Source organism: Chelonoidis abingdonii, chromosome 4 (assembly GCF_003597395.2).
Source record: "Chelonoidis abingdonii isolate Lonesome George chromosome 4, CheloAbing_2.0, whole genome shotgun sequence".
NCBI classification, from domain to species: domain Eukaryota; kingdom Metazoa; phylum Chordata; order Testudines; family Testudinidae; genus Chelonoidis; species Chelonoidis abingdonii.
Genome location: NC_133772.1, coordinates 62,517,352 through 62,535,766, shown reverse-complemented (window position 1 = coordinate 62,535,766; position 18,415 = coordinate 62,517,352). Strand labels below are relative to the sequence as shown.

Sequence of the window (18,415 nt, the reverse complement as noted above, 5' to 3'; positions counted from 1 at the left end):
TTTCATAGCTGTGCGTGTAGTCTGGGGATCTCTAGGGATGAAAAGTGATATAAAACGCAAACACACATCAGTTTTGAGTAAGAAAATTTTACCATTTCAGCAATTTAGTGCTGGGGGTGCTGGTTTATTGGACAAAATGGCCTACTTACAGATTAATTATAGCACCAAGTGTAGTAAATGCCTCCTTGTGAACCTGCTGGATCAAGTTTCTACTGAGATCACTGCAATTAATAAAAAAATGCCATTTAGTTTGCAATTTCACTGAAATTTCAGAATAACCATTGTTTGGGAGCTCGGTAAGTAGCAGTCACATTATACCTCTGAGAGGAAAGTCAAGTAATCTGCATGGTTTAACAACATTTTGGTATCTCCATGACATTTTCCATATAGAATCATGTATACATGGGCTTAATCCTGCTAGGTGCTGGGCATCTGCAGAGAGGTGAGAACATAAGCTCTTTGGGACAAGAATAGGTCTTATTTTATATCTGTACAACACAATGGGACTCTGACTGGAGGTTTGGAGTGTTACTGTAATATAAATAAGATGCAGAGTTTTCACATGCAGGTTTAATATTATGTAATATAAATAAGATGCGAGTTTTCACATGCAGGATTAAGCCTAGAGGCCTTACATTGTAGTGACTAACTGCTGCTATTATTTATTTAATAGCAGCTGTGAATTTCTGGGATCTCATACCTCCCTTTTATTAGCTCCTCAATAAGTAATGTACATGTTCATATTAATCAACCACATTTTAAGTCCTAATGTTTACCAATAAATTGTTTCACATTATAAATCTACCCACCATCAAGTAAAACACATACAGTAGTGCTCCATCAAAAACATTAACAAGACAGCAAACAGCCAGAAAAACCTCCCAAGAAATTTAACCTCTATTTTTCTCAAACTCCTTACTATCTGTCCATTTAAAAGTAGGCATGCCAAACTCCTGGGAAAAACCGCAGAAATTGGGCTAGTTTTTGGCTTGTAGTTTGTTGCTTGTTTGGCTTGTAGCCTGTCTGGCTTGTAGCTGCTTGTTGCTTCTTTTTTTTTGATCGGCTCCCGCCAAGCAGGGACAAGGGAGGGAGAGAGTCAGGGGTGCACAGCGGGCCCACCACAGTCCCAGACTGCACGCCGGGGGGATCTAGTCACAGAGTGTTGGGGTTCTTAGGAATTGGCTTGTTTTGGCCTTGTTTTGAAATGGAATTAGTTTGATTTTTGGCTTATTGTGAAAGTCAAGGTGCTTATTTACTGCATGAAAGTTGGCAACTGTGTTCATGTTTACTACTTTAGGTCTGGGACAACAACATTTGCCCTACTTTACTTATACTGCTTTTTGCAATTGACTTCAGGTAAAAATAGTTAACTTAATTATAAAAATGACAAGAACTTCTTTTTACCAAACTTGGTATGCAAAATACATATTATTTTCTGACAATGTATTTATATAAAAATATATAAATATTCAGTACAGAAAAGAGTAAAACTGGTGCCTAATAAAAACAGTAACTATCGTATAGATCACGGTTAGCTCTGCGTTGGGATATAGAACATCTAGCCTATTAATACAAGACACATTACTACCTTCAAACCCACATATTTAGTTATGAATCATAATTTACATCCCATAGTATTCAGAAAGTAAAAATAAGTAAGTAAAAATATATGTACTTACAGGATGCGTAGGGAAGTTAGTCCCTGAAAGGTATCTTCTTTGATTTCCTGGATTTGATTATGTTGTAAGGAACTGGAATGCAAGGGGGGAAAAAAAACATTATTTGGAGGCTAATTTCCTCCAAAATTAGGAATATTTGGCTTTTGTTTTTTCCCTCATCTCTTAGTATATTATCCTCTACTGTTTTCCCCAGTCTGTTTCTCTACAGATCTAAGCAAATCAGAAGAATGAGAATAAGATAAGAAAGATACTAATCAATACCATTGACAGATGAAATGATTTTTCTGATCATTCCCTCATTTTGGGCCCACTGTTTAAATAACTGTTCTCCACTTCACCACAATTGCATGGCTATTTTCTCTTGAGTCGTTAATTCAAAATTTGGTGCCCTCTTATGGAGTTTCCAGCCCATTTTAATTCACAACCCATTTGGCAGAGGTGAACATGGACAAGTGATGTCTGAACTACCTCCAAGGAGTAAGTGTCACTTTGTGACACAGATGCACCTTGGCAATTAAAACAAACCTACTCATTTCCAAGTTGAGATGATTTAGGCCAAGTTCCAACCCAGAGTGAACTATTACTTCTTAAAATATGGATTTATAAAAGGAAAACACTGAAAGACCCTTCATTATACAAGAGGTAATGGGCAGGTTATATTTCCAATTCATTCTCTTCCTCTGTGCCCATCTGACAGTCAACATTCATTGAGGTGCTCCTGCATTCTAGGCCATAAATCTGAACTCTGAAGGCAAGGTAGCTTTAGCGGAGGGCAACTGGCTCCAGACTTTGCTGCCCTTGATAGAAAACTTGATCTCTGTTGGACTGACAGTCAGAGCACAGGTCAAGATTTGTCTGTATACTCCACCTGCTTGCCGGTGGATGAAATATCAACCCTTTTCTCTAAAGACAGCAGGGGATGGTGCATTTTTATGCTGCCTTCAACCACAGGACTGTTCCTGGCAGTGGAAGAAAGTGGTGGAGATTGGAGTGGTTTTTTTTTAAAATTATCATCTATTTTTTAATCAGATTGACTTTTAATAAAGATAAATTTAACTATATGGTCTCATCAATTGACCAGGCACTTGAGAATGTACAACATATTCCCTGCACTGAAAAATTCACAACCTAAGGGCCTAAACCTGCAAGGTGCCTACCACCCTCAACTCTCAATTACTTCAGTGGAAGCTGGAAATCAGCATGTTGTATGACTAGACTCTGACAAGAGAGCACAGAGGCAAGAAGGAAGGCAGACTGGCTGGATACTTGTAAAAAGTAGGTTTTATGGGGGATATAATGGGGTCTTGACAGGCAAGGATTGGAGACAGATCCAAGACTAGAGGGTTACACAGTGGAAGGTGCAAAGCTGAGAGTGAAAGAAAGACGAATGGCACAAGAAGAAAAGAGGACTGGGAGAGCACCGGGAATAGAAATGGGAGCAGAAATATAAGCAGGGGAAAGATAACATTGGGCTTGGAAGAAGAGGATGAGGAGCTTTATCTGATGTGGTAAAACACAGGAAAAACAAAGAAGGGATTTGAGAAGGAGAAGTGTTTCTTGGACAGGAAGAGGACTTTTAACAGTGCCATATTGGATAGATGGAGAGGACTGAGAAAAGTTGGGACGGGAGCAAAGGTTACAGTAGGGAAGAGAAGGTTACAGTAACCAAGGGATTAAGCAGTGGGGATAGCAAAGATTAGGAGTGCATTATAAATATGAGAAGCTTGCTATGAAAAGCAGGATTACTGAGTCTTTCATTCTTTTTGTGTCCAAACAGGAAGAAATGTTAAACCTCTGACTATGTGAGTGAACTCAATGGGTGAAATTCTCTGGCCTATGTTATACAGGGGGTCAAACTGATCATAAGATTCTCTTCTGGCCCTAAAAATCTATGATATTTTCTTACTGTCAAATGTTAAGTACCAGAACTCAGTATTGGAAGCTGTGGACTTAGTACACTAAGGATTATTCAGGATAATTAACATACATTTCTACTTACATTTCTTCTAAGGAACTGCAGCCCTTAAATCTCGAAAGCTCCTTTATATTATTATAAGACAAGTCCCTTGAAATAGACAATGGGAAGAGTGTGGTTAGTTTAACTCTGCTCTATTTGAAACGTTACTTTACTGCAACCATAAATTTAAAAAAATCAGCATAACAACCATCCTGCTACCACAGTTCTAGAGAAAAACTGAAGACATTTTAAAGATGCACAAAAGTCAGGGGATTCCCAGCTATGCTCTCCCCAGCAACCGGCCCCCATTATGTATACTGGTTCTACATATGACATACAAAAAACTATGAAAAACAATGTAAAGGTTGCAAAGTCAAACTTCAAAAGTGAAGAAATGCCAGATTCAAGGTTTCTCATAAAGCATCCCTGAATCCCAGCTCCATATTTTAAATACAAGAGAACATTCTCTCTGTTCTTATGACATTGACAAATCCATTTGTTTTTCACTCTCACTCTCTTAAATGACTAAACTATTTTTACTTAAGACTTTCCAGAAATATTCAGCCTGAGACAGACAGCAAGCATGAAAAAAAATCAGCTCAAATGGCTAAAGTTTGGCAAAATTATAAACAACTGAAACTATATAATGGAATGTGTCAGGCAAGTGTTAATTGTAGGTGTTCTTATTAGCTATGCATCTAAAACAGTGCACAAAACATGGCCAACTAACCCATGCAGTGGGAAAATAACTACCGTATAAATCCCCTCAATTTTGATAGTTCAAAATTAAAGGCGCATGTTTTCCATAAGAAACTGAAGGCTGATCTCTGACATATGGATTTAATTGATATCTGTTGAAAGCATACAGATTACCCTCCATCCAAAGCTGGGGACGTTTTCAGATTAGGCGGGGGGGAGTTGATGGAACAGGGTGGTAAGAAAGGGGGCTGGAAACAGCCAAACTACCATTAAACTAGAGATTCAAAAAGCCAGTGGTTGACAGAAAAAGCACAATGCTCTGCTGTCTTTCCCGTCTATAAAAACAGAAGACATATTCCTCACAGTCTTCTTCTGTGAGAAGAATTTATCCTTTGCAATAATCTTTTCCCTACTCCCCCTAGAACCTATCCTCTTTCTTAAATACATTTTTATTTCCTAATTTGCCCTCTCCCCATCATTTATTTTTACCTTCTGAGTGCATGCCTCCTATCTCTCTCATGCACTTTACCATTCTTTTGCTCCACCCCAACTTCCTGTTCTCCACTGGTCTCCTCCACCACAGTCATTACGAGAGCCACTCTTCTTTACTCTCCAAATGTGCATGATGAGTGTGGTCTGGAGAGCGAGTGGGTGGGACAATGAAATGTTAAGACATTCTCATGAAAATGCTGCTACACTGACATCCTTACAGTGGTACTCCACCACAGGTGAAGAAACACCACGTACTTTAACAAACACACTGCTGTTTCAAGGACTTGATTTGGTACATCAACATATTACTTTGCAGCACCAGGACTCCAGATGAGTCAAAGAGGGATCAGACATTTGAACAATTTTGGGGCCTACCAACATTGGCAGAGTGATTTGGACCAATGATACTTTCTTTAAATATAGTGCAATATTTTGCTATCCAATTATTTTTACTGTTGGTAAAACAGGAGCAGGAAATATTCACTTACAAAGTCCGAAGTATCTTCTGTTCTTGGCATAGGTTAATGGGAATACTGCTTATCTTGGTGCCTGTAAGAATCCTGTGTTCAAAACAAACAAAAACACACATATATGTTGAATGCTCAAACAGTACATATTACGTCTCAGAAATGTAGGAATGGAAGGGACCATCAGAAGTCTTCTAGTCCAAAACCCTACAGTGGGGCAGGACCAAGTGAACTTCGACCCCTTCTGACAGGTGTTTATCTAACCTGTTTTTAAAAACCTTCCATGATGGGGATTCCACAATCTCTCTTGGTAACCTATTCCAATACTTAACTACCCTTAGAGTCAGAAAAGTTTTCCTAATATCTAACCTAAATTTCCCTTACTGAAGATTAACCCCATTACTTGTTGTCCTACCTTCAGTGAATTGTGGAAAACAATTGATCACTATCTTCTTCATAACATATTTGGAGATTTATCAGGTCCCTCTTCAGTCTTCTTTTCTCAAAACTAAACATGGTCAGTTATTTTAATCTTTCCTCAGATGCCACGTTTTCTAAACCTTTTATCATTTTTGTTGCGCTCCTCTGGACTCTCTCCAACATAGCCACATCTTTACCACATGAGGCACCCAGAATTGAACAGTGTACTCCAGCTGAAGCCTCACAAGTAAATACATTCAAAATTGTGAGGCACTCCATTACTTTTGTAATGGCAGTCATATAATTACCTGAAATAGATAGGCAGGAATAGAATCCAGATCTCCTGGCTTCCAGCCCTGTTCACTAAGCCACACTTCTACCATTGGAAGTTAATTTGAATACTAATTGTTTCAAGAAGAGACAGAACAAGAAATTAATGTATTGGCAGTGTTTGGTAGAAAACACTTACAGGCTCTCCAGATTACTGGTTCCTGTCAAATTAGGAAACCACTGCACCATGCTGGCACCCCGAATTACCCTAAACAAACAAGAAGATTATCTGTAAATTATATTATGGAAATTGTGGGAGATGGGGGGCGGATGGAGGGAGGAAGGGGGACAAATCTTTTATCCTGCTATGGAAGTTTTCATTAGAAAGTTATATACTAATCAATTGATTGCCTCAATTAATTTTGGTTACATTATAGGTCTAAAAACACTTGTTGAATACACCTAAAGTAAAAATATGTTTAATCAAATGCTGTGAAAGCACGTGATATTCTGTCAGAATTATGCTTGGAATTCAGAACACTGCTAATGTGCTAATTTTCTGCAGATGGTGCTGTGATCCAACTTCCACAGCTGCTCCATTGCAACAAATAAGATCAGTGCTGATTTTTACATATATGCCATTTGAAGGAACAGCATGAAGGAGGCATCACAGTAGTTCTGCAAATATCAGCCTCTATTTAACATACTAAAACGTATTAGTCTTTGATTAGGAGAGCCTGGGATTGGAACCGAAGTGGGATCCTACATTTGTACTTAAGTAGGATCCATTCACTTGAAAGTGTCACTTAGGTATATGTTCTGAATTTAGTATGAAGTATACTATAAAATCTTTTGATTGTGGCTAAAATCTTGAAGTTTTTAAATCAGTTTTTACTTACTCGTTACTCAGAACTCCCAGACTAGCAATCTTTTTTGAAGCGTGCATGTACTTGCCTGCAAACACATTCCCAATGTCCATCCATATTCAGAAATATCTATAGGCTCCACTGGCTTCAGTGGGAATTTGTCTGGGCAAGGACCTGAGCATTTGGCTTTAGGTTACAGATGAGTCTCATCTTATGCGCATTTAACATGTGCGAATTCAGCTTTGCGCAGTTGGCAAAAACAAAAACAAAAAAAGGGAAAAATAATGTAAATACTGTACCTATAGTGCAGGCAATTCCGCCCGCCATTACACTCAATGTAATTTTGATTATACGCGATTTTCGCTTTACACGCTGACCGCAGAACTTAACCTCAGCATAAGCTGAGACTCGCCTGTACTTTTCTTATGCGAGTTAGTTGAACAAAAGATTTCAAGACTATACATCAGACTCTCAAACTACTAGACATTTTAAGAATAGTAAAGTTTATTAAAACAAAGTGCAAATAAAAATTGTGCAAATAAAAAAAATTGTGCAAATAAAAAAGTGCAAGAAGTAACATCTGACCAGCAAAATCAGTTATTCTAGGGGCACAGACATGCTATTTTAGATATTCTGTTATAAACTGAGAAAGTACTTACAAGGAGAGCAGATCTGATAAATTCTGAAATGCCAAGTTCCCCACAAAAGAGAGAGGATTATCATACAAATGTCTGAGGAATTAAAAACAGATTTCAGTCTCCTATAAATTCATACAATCACTGTCTGATAATTAGACTATAAATACACACAAAATAATACTTACATAGTCCTTAGAAGGGGATTTCCCTCAAATGCACCATTGGGGATTATGGAAATGTAATTACTGTGAAATCCCCTACAAATATATTGACAAAAGAGAAATAAATCTTAAAATATAGCATCATTAGAGCTGATCAACTGTCATTTTGCTAGTGTTCAAATAATACACAAACTCAGAGCTCAATCCTGCCAACAGTTGCACTGAAGTCAAATGAGACTACGCACAATTGAAGGAGTAACTCTGAAGGATCAGATCTTTGTCTACTATCTATCAGTACTTAAAATGGAAACATTTCAGGGGAGAAAGCTACGCTCTGCATCAGTCTGTGATAAGTGTTTTTTAAAAGAGCATAATGATCAGTAATTACATAATTTTGCTACTGGAGGCCCCCAAACAGTGTCAAAATAGCTGATGGTTAAGATCTATATTAATGGCTATCCTGAATAATTTGCTTATTTTTATCACTCCAAAAATAATAGTTTCTCTCATTAACTGCTGATTATGCCCACCTGTAATTATTGCTTAGCATAATCCATATCAGATTACTGGGTAATGAGACAAAAGAGGCATTCCTAACCTTCGAGTTAGGATTGCTTTTTTATTAATGAAAAGGATAAAGAAAATGGGTAGAATAAGATGTAGTAATACTCACAGTTCCTTTAGGCTTGGAAGTGCTTTAATGGCTTCAGGGAATTCTATCATGTTGTTATAATTTAAATCCCTAATAGAAAAAGCAGCATCAGCAAACACTCGAGCTAGCGGCATATTTTACAGTGGACAGCTCATGTTAAATTGCTTGATTTATATATAATCTCCATATAGTGAAGCTGTATACTTCTTTAGACATTGGTTTATCTTAATGATGATTTTATCCTTCAGAAGCCTTTAAAACTAAAATATAGTCTTTTAAAATACCCCCAAAAGGTGCAGATTTGAATGATAATTTTGTGTAGCCTATTCAGAAAATCTCTTAGGTTTTATAAAATACACACCAAAATCAGCCACGAGAGAATAGCATGACCTACAGATCTTCCAGTAAAGACAACTACTATAACTGAACAAAAGAAGAGGTAGTGTCAAGTAAGGTGCAATCATGTAAATCCTAATATACAAATCCTTGTTACATTAGCAAAGTGGATTTGTTGGAAACATTTACTGTTCAGCTACACAATAAACTAATCACAGTTGCTCTGTCATCATTCCAGCTCAAGAGCCAGTCAAGCTCTCAGTTTTATGTTGGCTGTTTGTTTCACAGAAATGCACAAGGTAATGTCAAAGGGCTAAATCATGCAGCTCTTCCTCAGACTATGTTCTTATTGATTTTTAACCTGAGAAAGGCTGCAGGACTAGGCCCAAAGACTGTACTTTCCTTCCAGCTGAGAAGCAAAAGATTTATTTAAAAAAAAAAAAAAACAAAAAAAACACCCTTAGAACTGGTTTCTAACTTTAAAAGCTATCAAATTACAACTTTACCCTGATAACTGACTGTTCTAAATATTAAATAAAGATTTACAGGGTTTCTGGAGCAAGTTAAGTTCCAATACTCCTCCAAACCCTCACAAAGTAGGAGTAAAATTCCACCACCTTCCTTTAACTAGTGGGAGCTGTCACTGGTTCAGGGGGGCCAGGATTTCGTCATAGATATTTTTTGCATTCTTTAAATGTAACATTTTTTTTCTTAGTGAAATATTGCTTACTAGAGATTCATGAAGCAAGCTGAAAGGAAATCTCTAGTCCATGCAATATCATGCAAAACACTTAAATGGCTATACATTTTGTGTCTGAGCCCTCTATCTTAAACTCGAGATTATTTTATCCATTGACATTCAAGCATATCTCACTATTACACAAGGACTCAAGTAATTAGTATTGTCAAAGACAACTGGCAACATATTTTTGCCATATGTTTTAAAGGAGTTTATTGCTAAAAACAAGTTGAGGCAACAAGTATTTATCAGCTATAACACTTTAATTATAAACGTAGGGATATCTGAACAATTTTTTCCAAGTCTTTTGTCAGATGTGCTAGTTTTGATAACTAGTCTGGTACCGAGATTTCTACAAACAGACCAATAAACAAACACAGAAAATGTACTTACAGAGTTTCTAGGTTGTCTAATCCATCAAAACAATGTTTTCCTATTGTTTTTATTTTATTGTTATGAAGATGCCTGAAGAGAGAACAAATTCAGTTTCAAAATAATCAGTTTCTCACGGATAAATTATAAAATTAACATAAATTTGACTATTTGATACTACAATATGTTTTAGAAAACCCATTAAAAGGTGAGAGGAAGTGATACTTTACAAAAGCATGCCTCTGTTACCAGACAAGAGACGTCACAATCTAGAATGAGAACAAGATATTGGATATCACCACAATTACTTACCTGATGCCCTGTTCAGCACTCCTGATTCTGATAAAACTGCAATTCATTTCCAAGTGCTGAAGTGAGGCCTTCAGATTATAGCTAAGGCTTTTAAACAGTCTTTAAGCAAAATGGTGCAAAGAACTAGAGTAGTTCCAAATCAGAACCAAAAACCACCTCCACAAAAAAGAGAGTCATGAAAGTTTAATTATTTTTTGCTGGCTTTCTGAAACTGACAGAACTTTCTGAAAACTGAAAACTTCCAACCAGCTCTACAGCTAGTTGAGAAACCCCCCAAAATGTGATAAAAATGTGAATTAAAAAAAAAAATTCAAAAATTCAAAACATTTGGCCCAGCTCTATTGTTAACACCAGTCCCGGGCACATTTAAGACTAAATAAAGCATAAGAAAAATATCTCATAAGGAACAAGCCTGAGGAAGATGACCTTTCCATCTCTAAAAACCACAATGCCTTTTTTTGACAACTTTTTCGGTTGTCAGTTTTCAAAAATGACTATGTTACCAAAAAGAGAGGCAATCGAAAATCATGGAGCAATCTCAGTCATGGCATTTTTGATTTTCTGGCAGTAGACCTCTCTAATACAGATGAGAATTGTACCAGTTTGTGGTGTTTCTGGGTTACAAACTATTAGCCACCTGAAGTGAAACAGAACACAATACACTTCTCATTGCAATCCTAGCTGAATCAGGTCCACACCTGGAGGATCAAATTAAGTTGTAAAGTGAAAAGCTGTTAATACTCACAGAACAACGAGGCTTGAAAGGTTTGTAAATGCAAAGTCAGGAATATGTGTTATTTTGTTGAGAGCCAGAGTTAAGGCCTGCAGACAAGGAAGATTGCTGAGTGGATGAATGGGGACTTCTGTCAAGCTGTTGTCATCCAGCCACAGATGACGTAGCTGGACAAGACCCTCAAAACTGTCTTCTGGGACTGCAGTAATATGGTTAGCATCTAAACGCCTAAACAGAAACAAAAATAATTGAAACTAGTCAAGTTCACAAGTTTTTGTCAAGTACAAGTATGGATTAAAACACACAAACATATTTAAAAACTCAAATACTTTTATAGGAAGAATTCATCACCTGAAAGTTTTGAGAAGCCGCTGAAAGGGCCCTGAACATTTTTTTGTCCAAATAAACAGCTCAGATCATTCAAATAGCAAAATTATTCTTTTCCTATCCACATTTAACATAGTAAAATGATTTTTAAAATTATAATCCTCTTTATAAAAATCTGAATGGATAACAATTCTACACAAGACTCCACTATGCATAGCAGTACACATTACTGGAACACATTTACAAAGAGATGGTTTTAATGCATTAAACCACATTATCTTGACTGAAATCCTCTGTAGATATGATGTAAATAGTATTAGATACTATTAGTGTGTTGCTTTCTGTTACTACTGTACTACTCATGTGACTGATCCTCTCCATGGATCACTACCTTGTAGTGGTGGAGAGGCTTGCGCATCTCAATGACTCCAAGAACGATGCTGCCTGGAGTCATGTACTCCCTTAGGTTCACCCATGGCAGAACGGTCAAGGGCGAGGTTCCGGACACCATCTCCCCACTTTAACAGAAGTCCTCGCACAGGCATCTTCCAATTTTTTTGGAAAATAATATTTGCACAAGTCAAAAGTCTGGTGGCGATTGGTGATGGAAACAAGACAGTGAAATCCACAAGTTCCTAGCCACAGACTGACACACGGGTGGTGTGTGTGATACAATCGTCTTGCTCGAGGAGGGTCGAGCATCTTGGCAGCTACACCCACAATGGAGCGTCCTTTTTAGGATCCACTCTTCTCACCCCACATGGGGAGGGGGTTAGAAAAGGTACCCTAAAAATAGTCTTGCCTCTGTTTCTCCTGGCTGGATAGCCGCATTCAGCAGGATCATCACCTCAGCGGTCAAAAATGTAAAACTTTTCAACTTTGGAACTTGGAACGTATGTACCCTGATGGACAACTCAAACAGTGACCGACCAGAATGACGTACAGCCATTATTGTTCATGAACTGAGTCGATTTAACATCGATATTGCTGCTTTGTCCAAAACTAGAAGAGCTTATGAAGGACAGGTGAGGGAGGAGAAAGGAGGATACACCTCTTCTGGAAGGGAAAAATCTATAGATGAACCCTGATTGCATGGAATGGGCTTTGCTATAAAGAACAAGCTCGTAAGGTGCCTCTCTGAGGTACCAGTTGGCATCAATGAGTGGTTTATGATACTCCGACTGAGGTTCACCAAAAATCAATAAGCAACTATCGTGAGTGCCTATGCACCAACAACGGATTCGATGACAACGTAAAGGAAGATTTTTATTCTCAGTTGAAAACCATTTTATCGGAGACCCCCACAGTGGACAAGATCATCCTTCTGGGGCATTTAAATGCACATGTTGGACAAGACTCAGACCTGTGGAAAGGAACAATCGGGAAAGAAGGAGCTGGCAAAAGTAATTCAAATGGAATTCTGCTCCTGACCAAGTGTGCTGAACATGAACTTATTATTACAAACACCCTTTTCTGATGAAGAGAAAAGTTCAAAACATCTTGGAGACACCCATGGTCAAAGCACTGGCATCTTCTCAACTACGTCATAGTTCGTATCCGAGATCATAGTGATGTCCTTCTCACAAAAGCAATGACGGTTGAACTAATCATCGCCTTATTCTATCCACAATGAAAATTAAGATCACTCCCAAATGGAGGCTGCAAAAGAAGGTCAGACACAAACTGAAGGTTCAAGACTTGAAGGACCCTATTAGGCATGACCACTTCTGAGCAATCTTAGAAGAAAAGCTCCCATCAGAGTTTCTAGAAGAAACTGAGGAACATTGGAGCCAGTTGAAAGCAGTAATCATCAATGCCTGTGAGCAAACCATAGGCTACCACACCAGAAAACATCAGGACTGGTTTGACGAGAACAATGCTGAAACTGAGCAACTCATTAATGAGAAGAGAATAGCATTTTGTGCTTGGCAGAATGACAAATTGTAATATAAAAAGAAGCCCTTGGCAAGGCGAGGACAGAAGTACATGTAAAACCAGAGAACTTAAGAACAAATGGTGGACTGAGAAACCACAAGAACTCCAACATCTCGCGGACATCCACAATACATGTGGTTTCTTTAGCGCCACCAAGGCTGTTTATGGGCCAATTTGTCATTGTATGAATCCTCTTCGCTCTAAGGATAGAACCACACTTCTGAAGGACAATGAAGTCATCAATTCTTGCTGGAAAGAACATTTTGAAGATCTCCTTGATGATAATTCTATGGCTGTAGATGAAGTCCTTGAGCAAATCCCTCAACGACCATTTAAAGACCCTCCCAATTTGTATGAGGTGCACAATGCCACCATGCAGAACAACAACAACAAGGCAGCAGGTTCAGAAACCTTCAAAAACGGTGGACCAGAGCTAATTCAGCAGCTTTACCTCCTTATTCTTAAAATCTGGATAAAGGAGGAGATATCCAGTGAAATGAGGGATGCCTTGATTGTCACCCTCTTCAAGAAAGGGGTGTATTGTGGAAATTATCATGGTATCTCCCTCCTAGCCACTGCAGGCAAAGTTCTGGTGTGGATCCTTGAAACCTGCCTTCTGCCCCTGTCAGAAGAAATTTTACCAGTTACAGAGTGGTTTCCGATCATGGAACCGCAGATATGATCTTCACAGCACAGCAGGCGCAAGCAAAGTGTCAGGGGCAAAACCGACCACTGTACATGGCTTTTATTGATCGAACTGAAGCCTTTGATTCAGTGAATCTCTGTACCCTCTGGACTGTACTTTCTAAGATTGATGTATTTATCAGGACATCCAATGTCCTAAAATTACTTCATGGTAACATGAAAGCGACTGTTCTGAGCAGCACTGGCTCCCAGAATGAACCTTTCAAAGTACAAACAGGAGTCAGACAGGACTGTATCATCATTCCAACCATGTTTGAGGTTTTTATTGCTGTCATTTTTTACCTAATTGCTGGGAAATTTACAGCTGGCATTGAAATCACTTACAGAATGGATGGAAAGCTTTTCAGGCTTAGCAGGCTGAAAGCCAAGAGTAAGATTTCCACAACGTCTATTATGGAACTTCAGTATGTTGATGACAACGTAATCTTTGCCCACTCTGAGAAAGATCTTCAAACTATCTTGAATGTGTTTGCTGGTGCTTACACATGTCTTGGTCTCACTCGTAATATCAAGAAGACTAAAGTGCTTTATCAGCCCTCTCCAAATGAGGTTTTACATGTCCCATCTATCAAGATCAATGGAGTGGCACTGGAGAATGTCAGTCATTTCCTCTTCCTTGGAAGTCATCTTTCATCCTAGGCAGATATTGATGCAGAAATTTAACACGGCCTGAGCCGTGCCAGTGTAGCTTTTTCTCATTTATGGCACAGGGTCTTTGAAGATCACGACATTCGAACAGACACCAAGCTTCTTTTTTATCAAGCCATTATTCTCCCAACACTGTTGTATGGGTCCGAAACTTGGACAACCTGTAGACACCACTTGAAAGTCCTGGACTGGCACCATCAACACTGCCTCCGTAAGATTCTGAAGATCAAATGGGAAGATAAGCGCACCAATGTTAGTGTTCTGGAAGAGGCAAAGCCCACCCGTATCAAGGCAATGATCATCCATCAGCAATTCCACTGGACTGGTCACGCTGTCCAGATGCCAGACCATCGCCTCCCAAAACAGGTCCTGTTCTCTCAGCTGAAAGAAGGGTACTGTAACGTGGGTGGACAATGGAAGCGTTATAAGGACTTGCTGAAGGACAACCTAAAAATGTAATATTGACATTAATACCTGGGAGACACTTGCCCAGGATCGCTTAAAAAATGGAGTGAAGTTCTATGTGATGGTCCCCTGCATTATGAACTTGCTTGCTGAGAAGCCAAAGAGGACAAGAGGCACTGGGAGAAGGAGAAACTGTTCTCCAGTCATGGTCAATATCCTCCTGCTGAGCCTGAAAACATCTATCCTCATTGTAATAAAACTTGTGGTTCAAGGATTGGCCTTAGCCACCTGAGGACGCATAACTCCCAAGGAAGATGATCATACTCGGTAATGAGTGATTGCCCATCATCATCATCATCATGTGACTGATGTCAGAGAATCACATTATTAAAAATATATTATTGAATCTCATATCAGAACAATGAATCGTTGGCAAATAAAGGATTATATCACCAACTAAATTCAAAGACTGCCCTCTTTCTGGCAGAGCATCCTTTCCAACCTACTCCAGGGGGGGAAAAAACCAAAAGGTTAACACTATCAGTGTTATCTGCACAGCATTAGCTTTGCCATCTTATTTTTTCCCAAATTAATTCTGATTATGGATATTAGAAATAATAATGTATCCTCATGTGGAAAATGATTCATGTCTCTTTCAAAAAGAGTAGCAAAGGACTTGTAACAATTAGTTTTTGCTTCAGTTACCACCCAGCTAAGCTATTGGGTTACACAACATTTCGTTGGGTTTCAGGGAACTTAAAAAGAAGACTTTACACCTGGAAAATCTAGGTGGCTGAATGTTTGCCATCAGTTTCAGTCTCCAGATCTGAAGTACTCACAACAGAAGGTGCAGCTTTTACTAGCAGAATCAAACTGAAAGATCTTTCCAATAGAAGTTGACAAAAAGTTGGCACCTTGCCTGATACTCTGAGCCTGACAGACTTTGCTTGCAAACAGACTTTATATTCTTTTCCTGCACAAAACAACCTCTCCACCAACTTACTTTCCCATTTTCCATGCAGTGGCTACATTCACTTTGAGAGTTATATTTTAATACTGTTTTAGTATTTAGCATGCTCTCTATGCCAGTGGTTCTCAACCTTTCCAGAGTACTGTACCCCTTGCAAGAGTCTGATTTGTCTTGTGTATCTCCCAAGTTTCACCTCACTTAAAAACTACTTCATGGCAGCAGGTGAACCTTAGACTCGGGGAGGCTAGCCCCCAGCCCAGACCACCTCTTCTGCCTGAGCTCCCCCACTTCAGCCCAGAGTCCCCCACCCCCAGCACAGCAGCCAGCCAGCCCCTCCTTCCCCAAACACTTAGGCCACCCTAGCACCCCCAGCCCCGGAACACCAGGCATGGTCCCTCTCATTCCTGGATGCTGGGTGGATGGGTGAGTGGGCAGCACGTCCCCTCAGCCCCAGAGCACAGGCCGGCCTCTTTTAGCCCCTCAGCCCCCAACCAGCCATGGATGGGGGGGAGAAGAGAGCCTCCTGTAGCACAGCCTGGGAAACGGGAAGGGGCCTGGGAGCAGAGTGTGGGAGGGGCCATGCAAGGCTGTTTGGGGAGGCACAGCCTCCCCCTGCCTTCAATACTCACAGGCCATGCTACTTGCTTACAAAATCAGATATAAAAATACAAAAAAGTGTCAGCACACTATTACTGAAAAATTGCTTATGTTCTCATTTTTACCATATAAATTATAAAATAAATCAACTGGAATATAAATGATACTTACATTTCAGTGTATGGTATATAGAGCAGTACAATCAAGTCATGGTATGAAATTTTAGTTTGTACTGATTTCGCTAGCGCTTTTTATGTAGCCTGTTGTAAAACTAGACAAATATCTAGATGAGTTGACACACCCCCCGGAAGACCTCTGCGTGTACCCTTAGCTGGGAACCACTGCTCTATGCAACAAATCAGCAACAAATTCTTATTCTTCAGTTGTGAATCATACAAATATAGGGCTTGAAGGGACCACAAGAAGTCATCAAGTCCAGCCCTCTGCACTGACGGAGGACCAAGTAATCCTAGACCATCCCTGACAGGTGCTGGTCCAACTTGTTCTTAAAAACCTCCGATGAAGGTGATTCCACAACCTCCCTTGCAAGTCTATTTCAGAGCTTAACTACCCTTCTAGTTAGAAAGTTTTTCTGAATATCTTAATCTCCCTTGCTGCAGATTGACCTCATCATAGGCACCGACTCCGTGGGTGCTCCGGGGCTGCAGCACCCACAGGGAAAAATTAGTGGGTGCTCTGCACCCACTGGCAGCCAAGCTCCCCCCGACGTGAGCGCACTGCATCCCCGCTCCTCCGCCTACCTCTCAGCGCTTCCTGCCCAGCTGCCGCCAAACAGCTGTTTGGCAGCATGCTGGGAGGGAGGGGGAACAGCGGGAACATGAAGCGCTCAGGGAAGGAGGCGGGGCCGGGGCCGAGATTTGAGGAAGGAATTGGAATGGGGGAGGGAAGGGGCCGAGAGCAGGGAGGGGTTGAGCACCCATCAGCGGGAGCAGAAGTCAGCATCTATGGACCCCATTCCTTCCTGTCCTATCTTCAGTGGACATGGAGAACAACTGATCACAATTGCTCAACACTAAACATGTCCAGTTATTTTAACATTTCCTCATACGTCAGGTTTTCTAAACCTTTTATCATTTTTGCGGTTCTCCTCTGGACTTTCACTTTTGTCCATATCTTTCCTAAAGTGCGGAACCAGTACGCCAGCTGAGGCTCACCTATGTCAAGCAGAAATGAAAAATTACTCCCTTGCTTTCCATACAACACTACTATTAAATGCACCCTAGAATATTAACCTTTTCGCAACTGTATCACATTGGTGACTCACATTCAATTTGTAATCCACTATAACTCCCAGATCCTTTTCAGCAGCACTACTGCCTAGTCGGTTATTCCCCATTTTGTAGCTGTGCATTCAACTCCTCCTCCCCCCCACCCTGTGAAGTACTTTGCACTTATCTTTATTGAATTTCATCTTGTTGAATTCAGAGCAATTCTCAATTTGTCAGGGTTCTTGTGAATTCTAATCCTGTTCTCCAAATGCTTGCAACCCCTCCCAGCATGGTGCCATCTGCAAATTTTATAAGCCTACTCTCCAAACCATTATTGAAGTCACTAATGAAAATATTCAATAGTACTGGCCCCAGGACTGACCCCTGCACGGCCACACTAGTTTGACAGGCCTCCCAGTCTGACAGCAAAACACAGATAACTATCCTTTGAAAATGGTCTTTCAATCAGTTGTGCACCTACCTTATAGTAATTTAATCTAGACCACAATTCCCTAGTTTGCTTATGCAAAGGGAGTTTGGTGTTGAAACAGTTCAAATCTTCACGACTTTTTGGGAAAAGAACAGCAGAAGTTGAATTCCTGTTTAATAATAAAAGCTATGAAATGCAGCAAAGTAAGCCACAAACACACACAAACGTAGGAAGTGGGAAATTTAAATGTTGTGAAGCCCAAGGTTTTTTGTTTTTGTTTTTAAAATGACCAAAGTGCCATTACCTCTAAAGCTATACATCAAAGAGTTAATTTCTATCGTTCATACACTGGCAACTGCATAACATTGGCCAGACC

The 18,415-nt window shown here is 39.7% G+C and overlaps 1 protein-coding gene across 3 annotated transcripts in view; it reads right to left on the bottom strand.

Moving 5' to 3' along the window:
- The window catches only part of LGR4 (leucine rich repeat containing G protein-coupled receptor 4), a 140,884-nt gene that overhangs the window by 15,477 nt on the left and 106,992 nt on the right, over positions 1 to 18,415 (bottom strand). For all 3 annotated transcript variants that reach the window (XM_032770850.2, XM_032770851.2, XM_032770852.2), the window contains exons 5-14: positions 10,806 to 11,021; positions 9,770 to 9,841; positions 8,323 to 8,391; positions 7,674 to 7,745; positions 7,510 to 7,581; positions 6,184 to 6,252; positions 5,316 to 5,387; positions 3,679 to 3,744; positions 1,680 to 1,751; positions 150 to 221 (exon numbers count right to left, since the gene is read on the bottom strand). In XM_032770850.2, the coding sequence (XP_032626741.1) occupies positions 150 to 221; positions 1,680 to 1,751; positions 3,679 to 3,744; positions 5,316 to 5,387; positions 6,184 to 6,252; positions 7,510 to 7,581; positions 7,674 to 7,745; positions 8,323 to 8,391; positions 9,770 to 9,841; positions 10,806 to 11,021 (852 nt within the window). The remainder of the gene's footprint in view (positions 1 to 149; positions 222 to 1,679; positions 1,752 to 3,678; positions 3,745 to 5,315; positions 5,388 to 6,183; positions 6,253 to 7,509; positions 7,582 to 7,673; positions 7,746 to 8,322; positions 8,392 to 9,769; positions 9,842 to 10,805; positions 11,022 to 18,415) is intronic.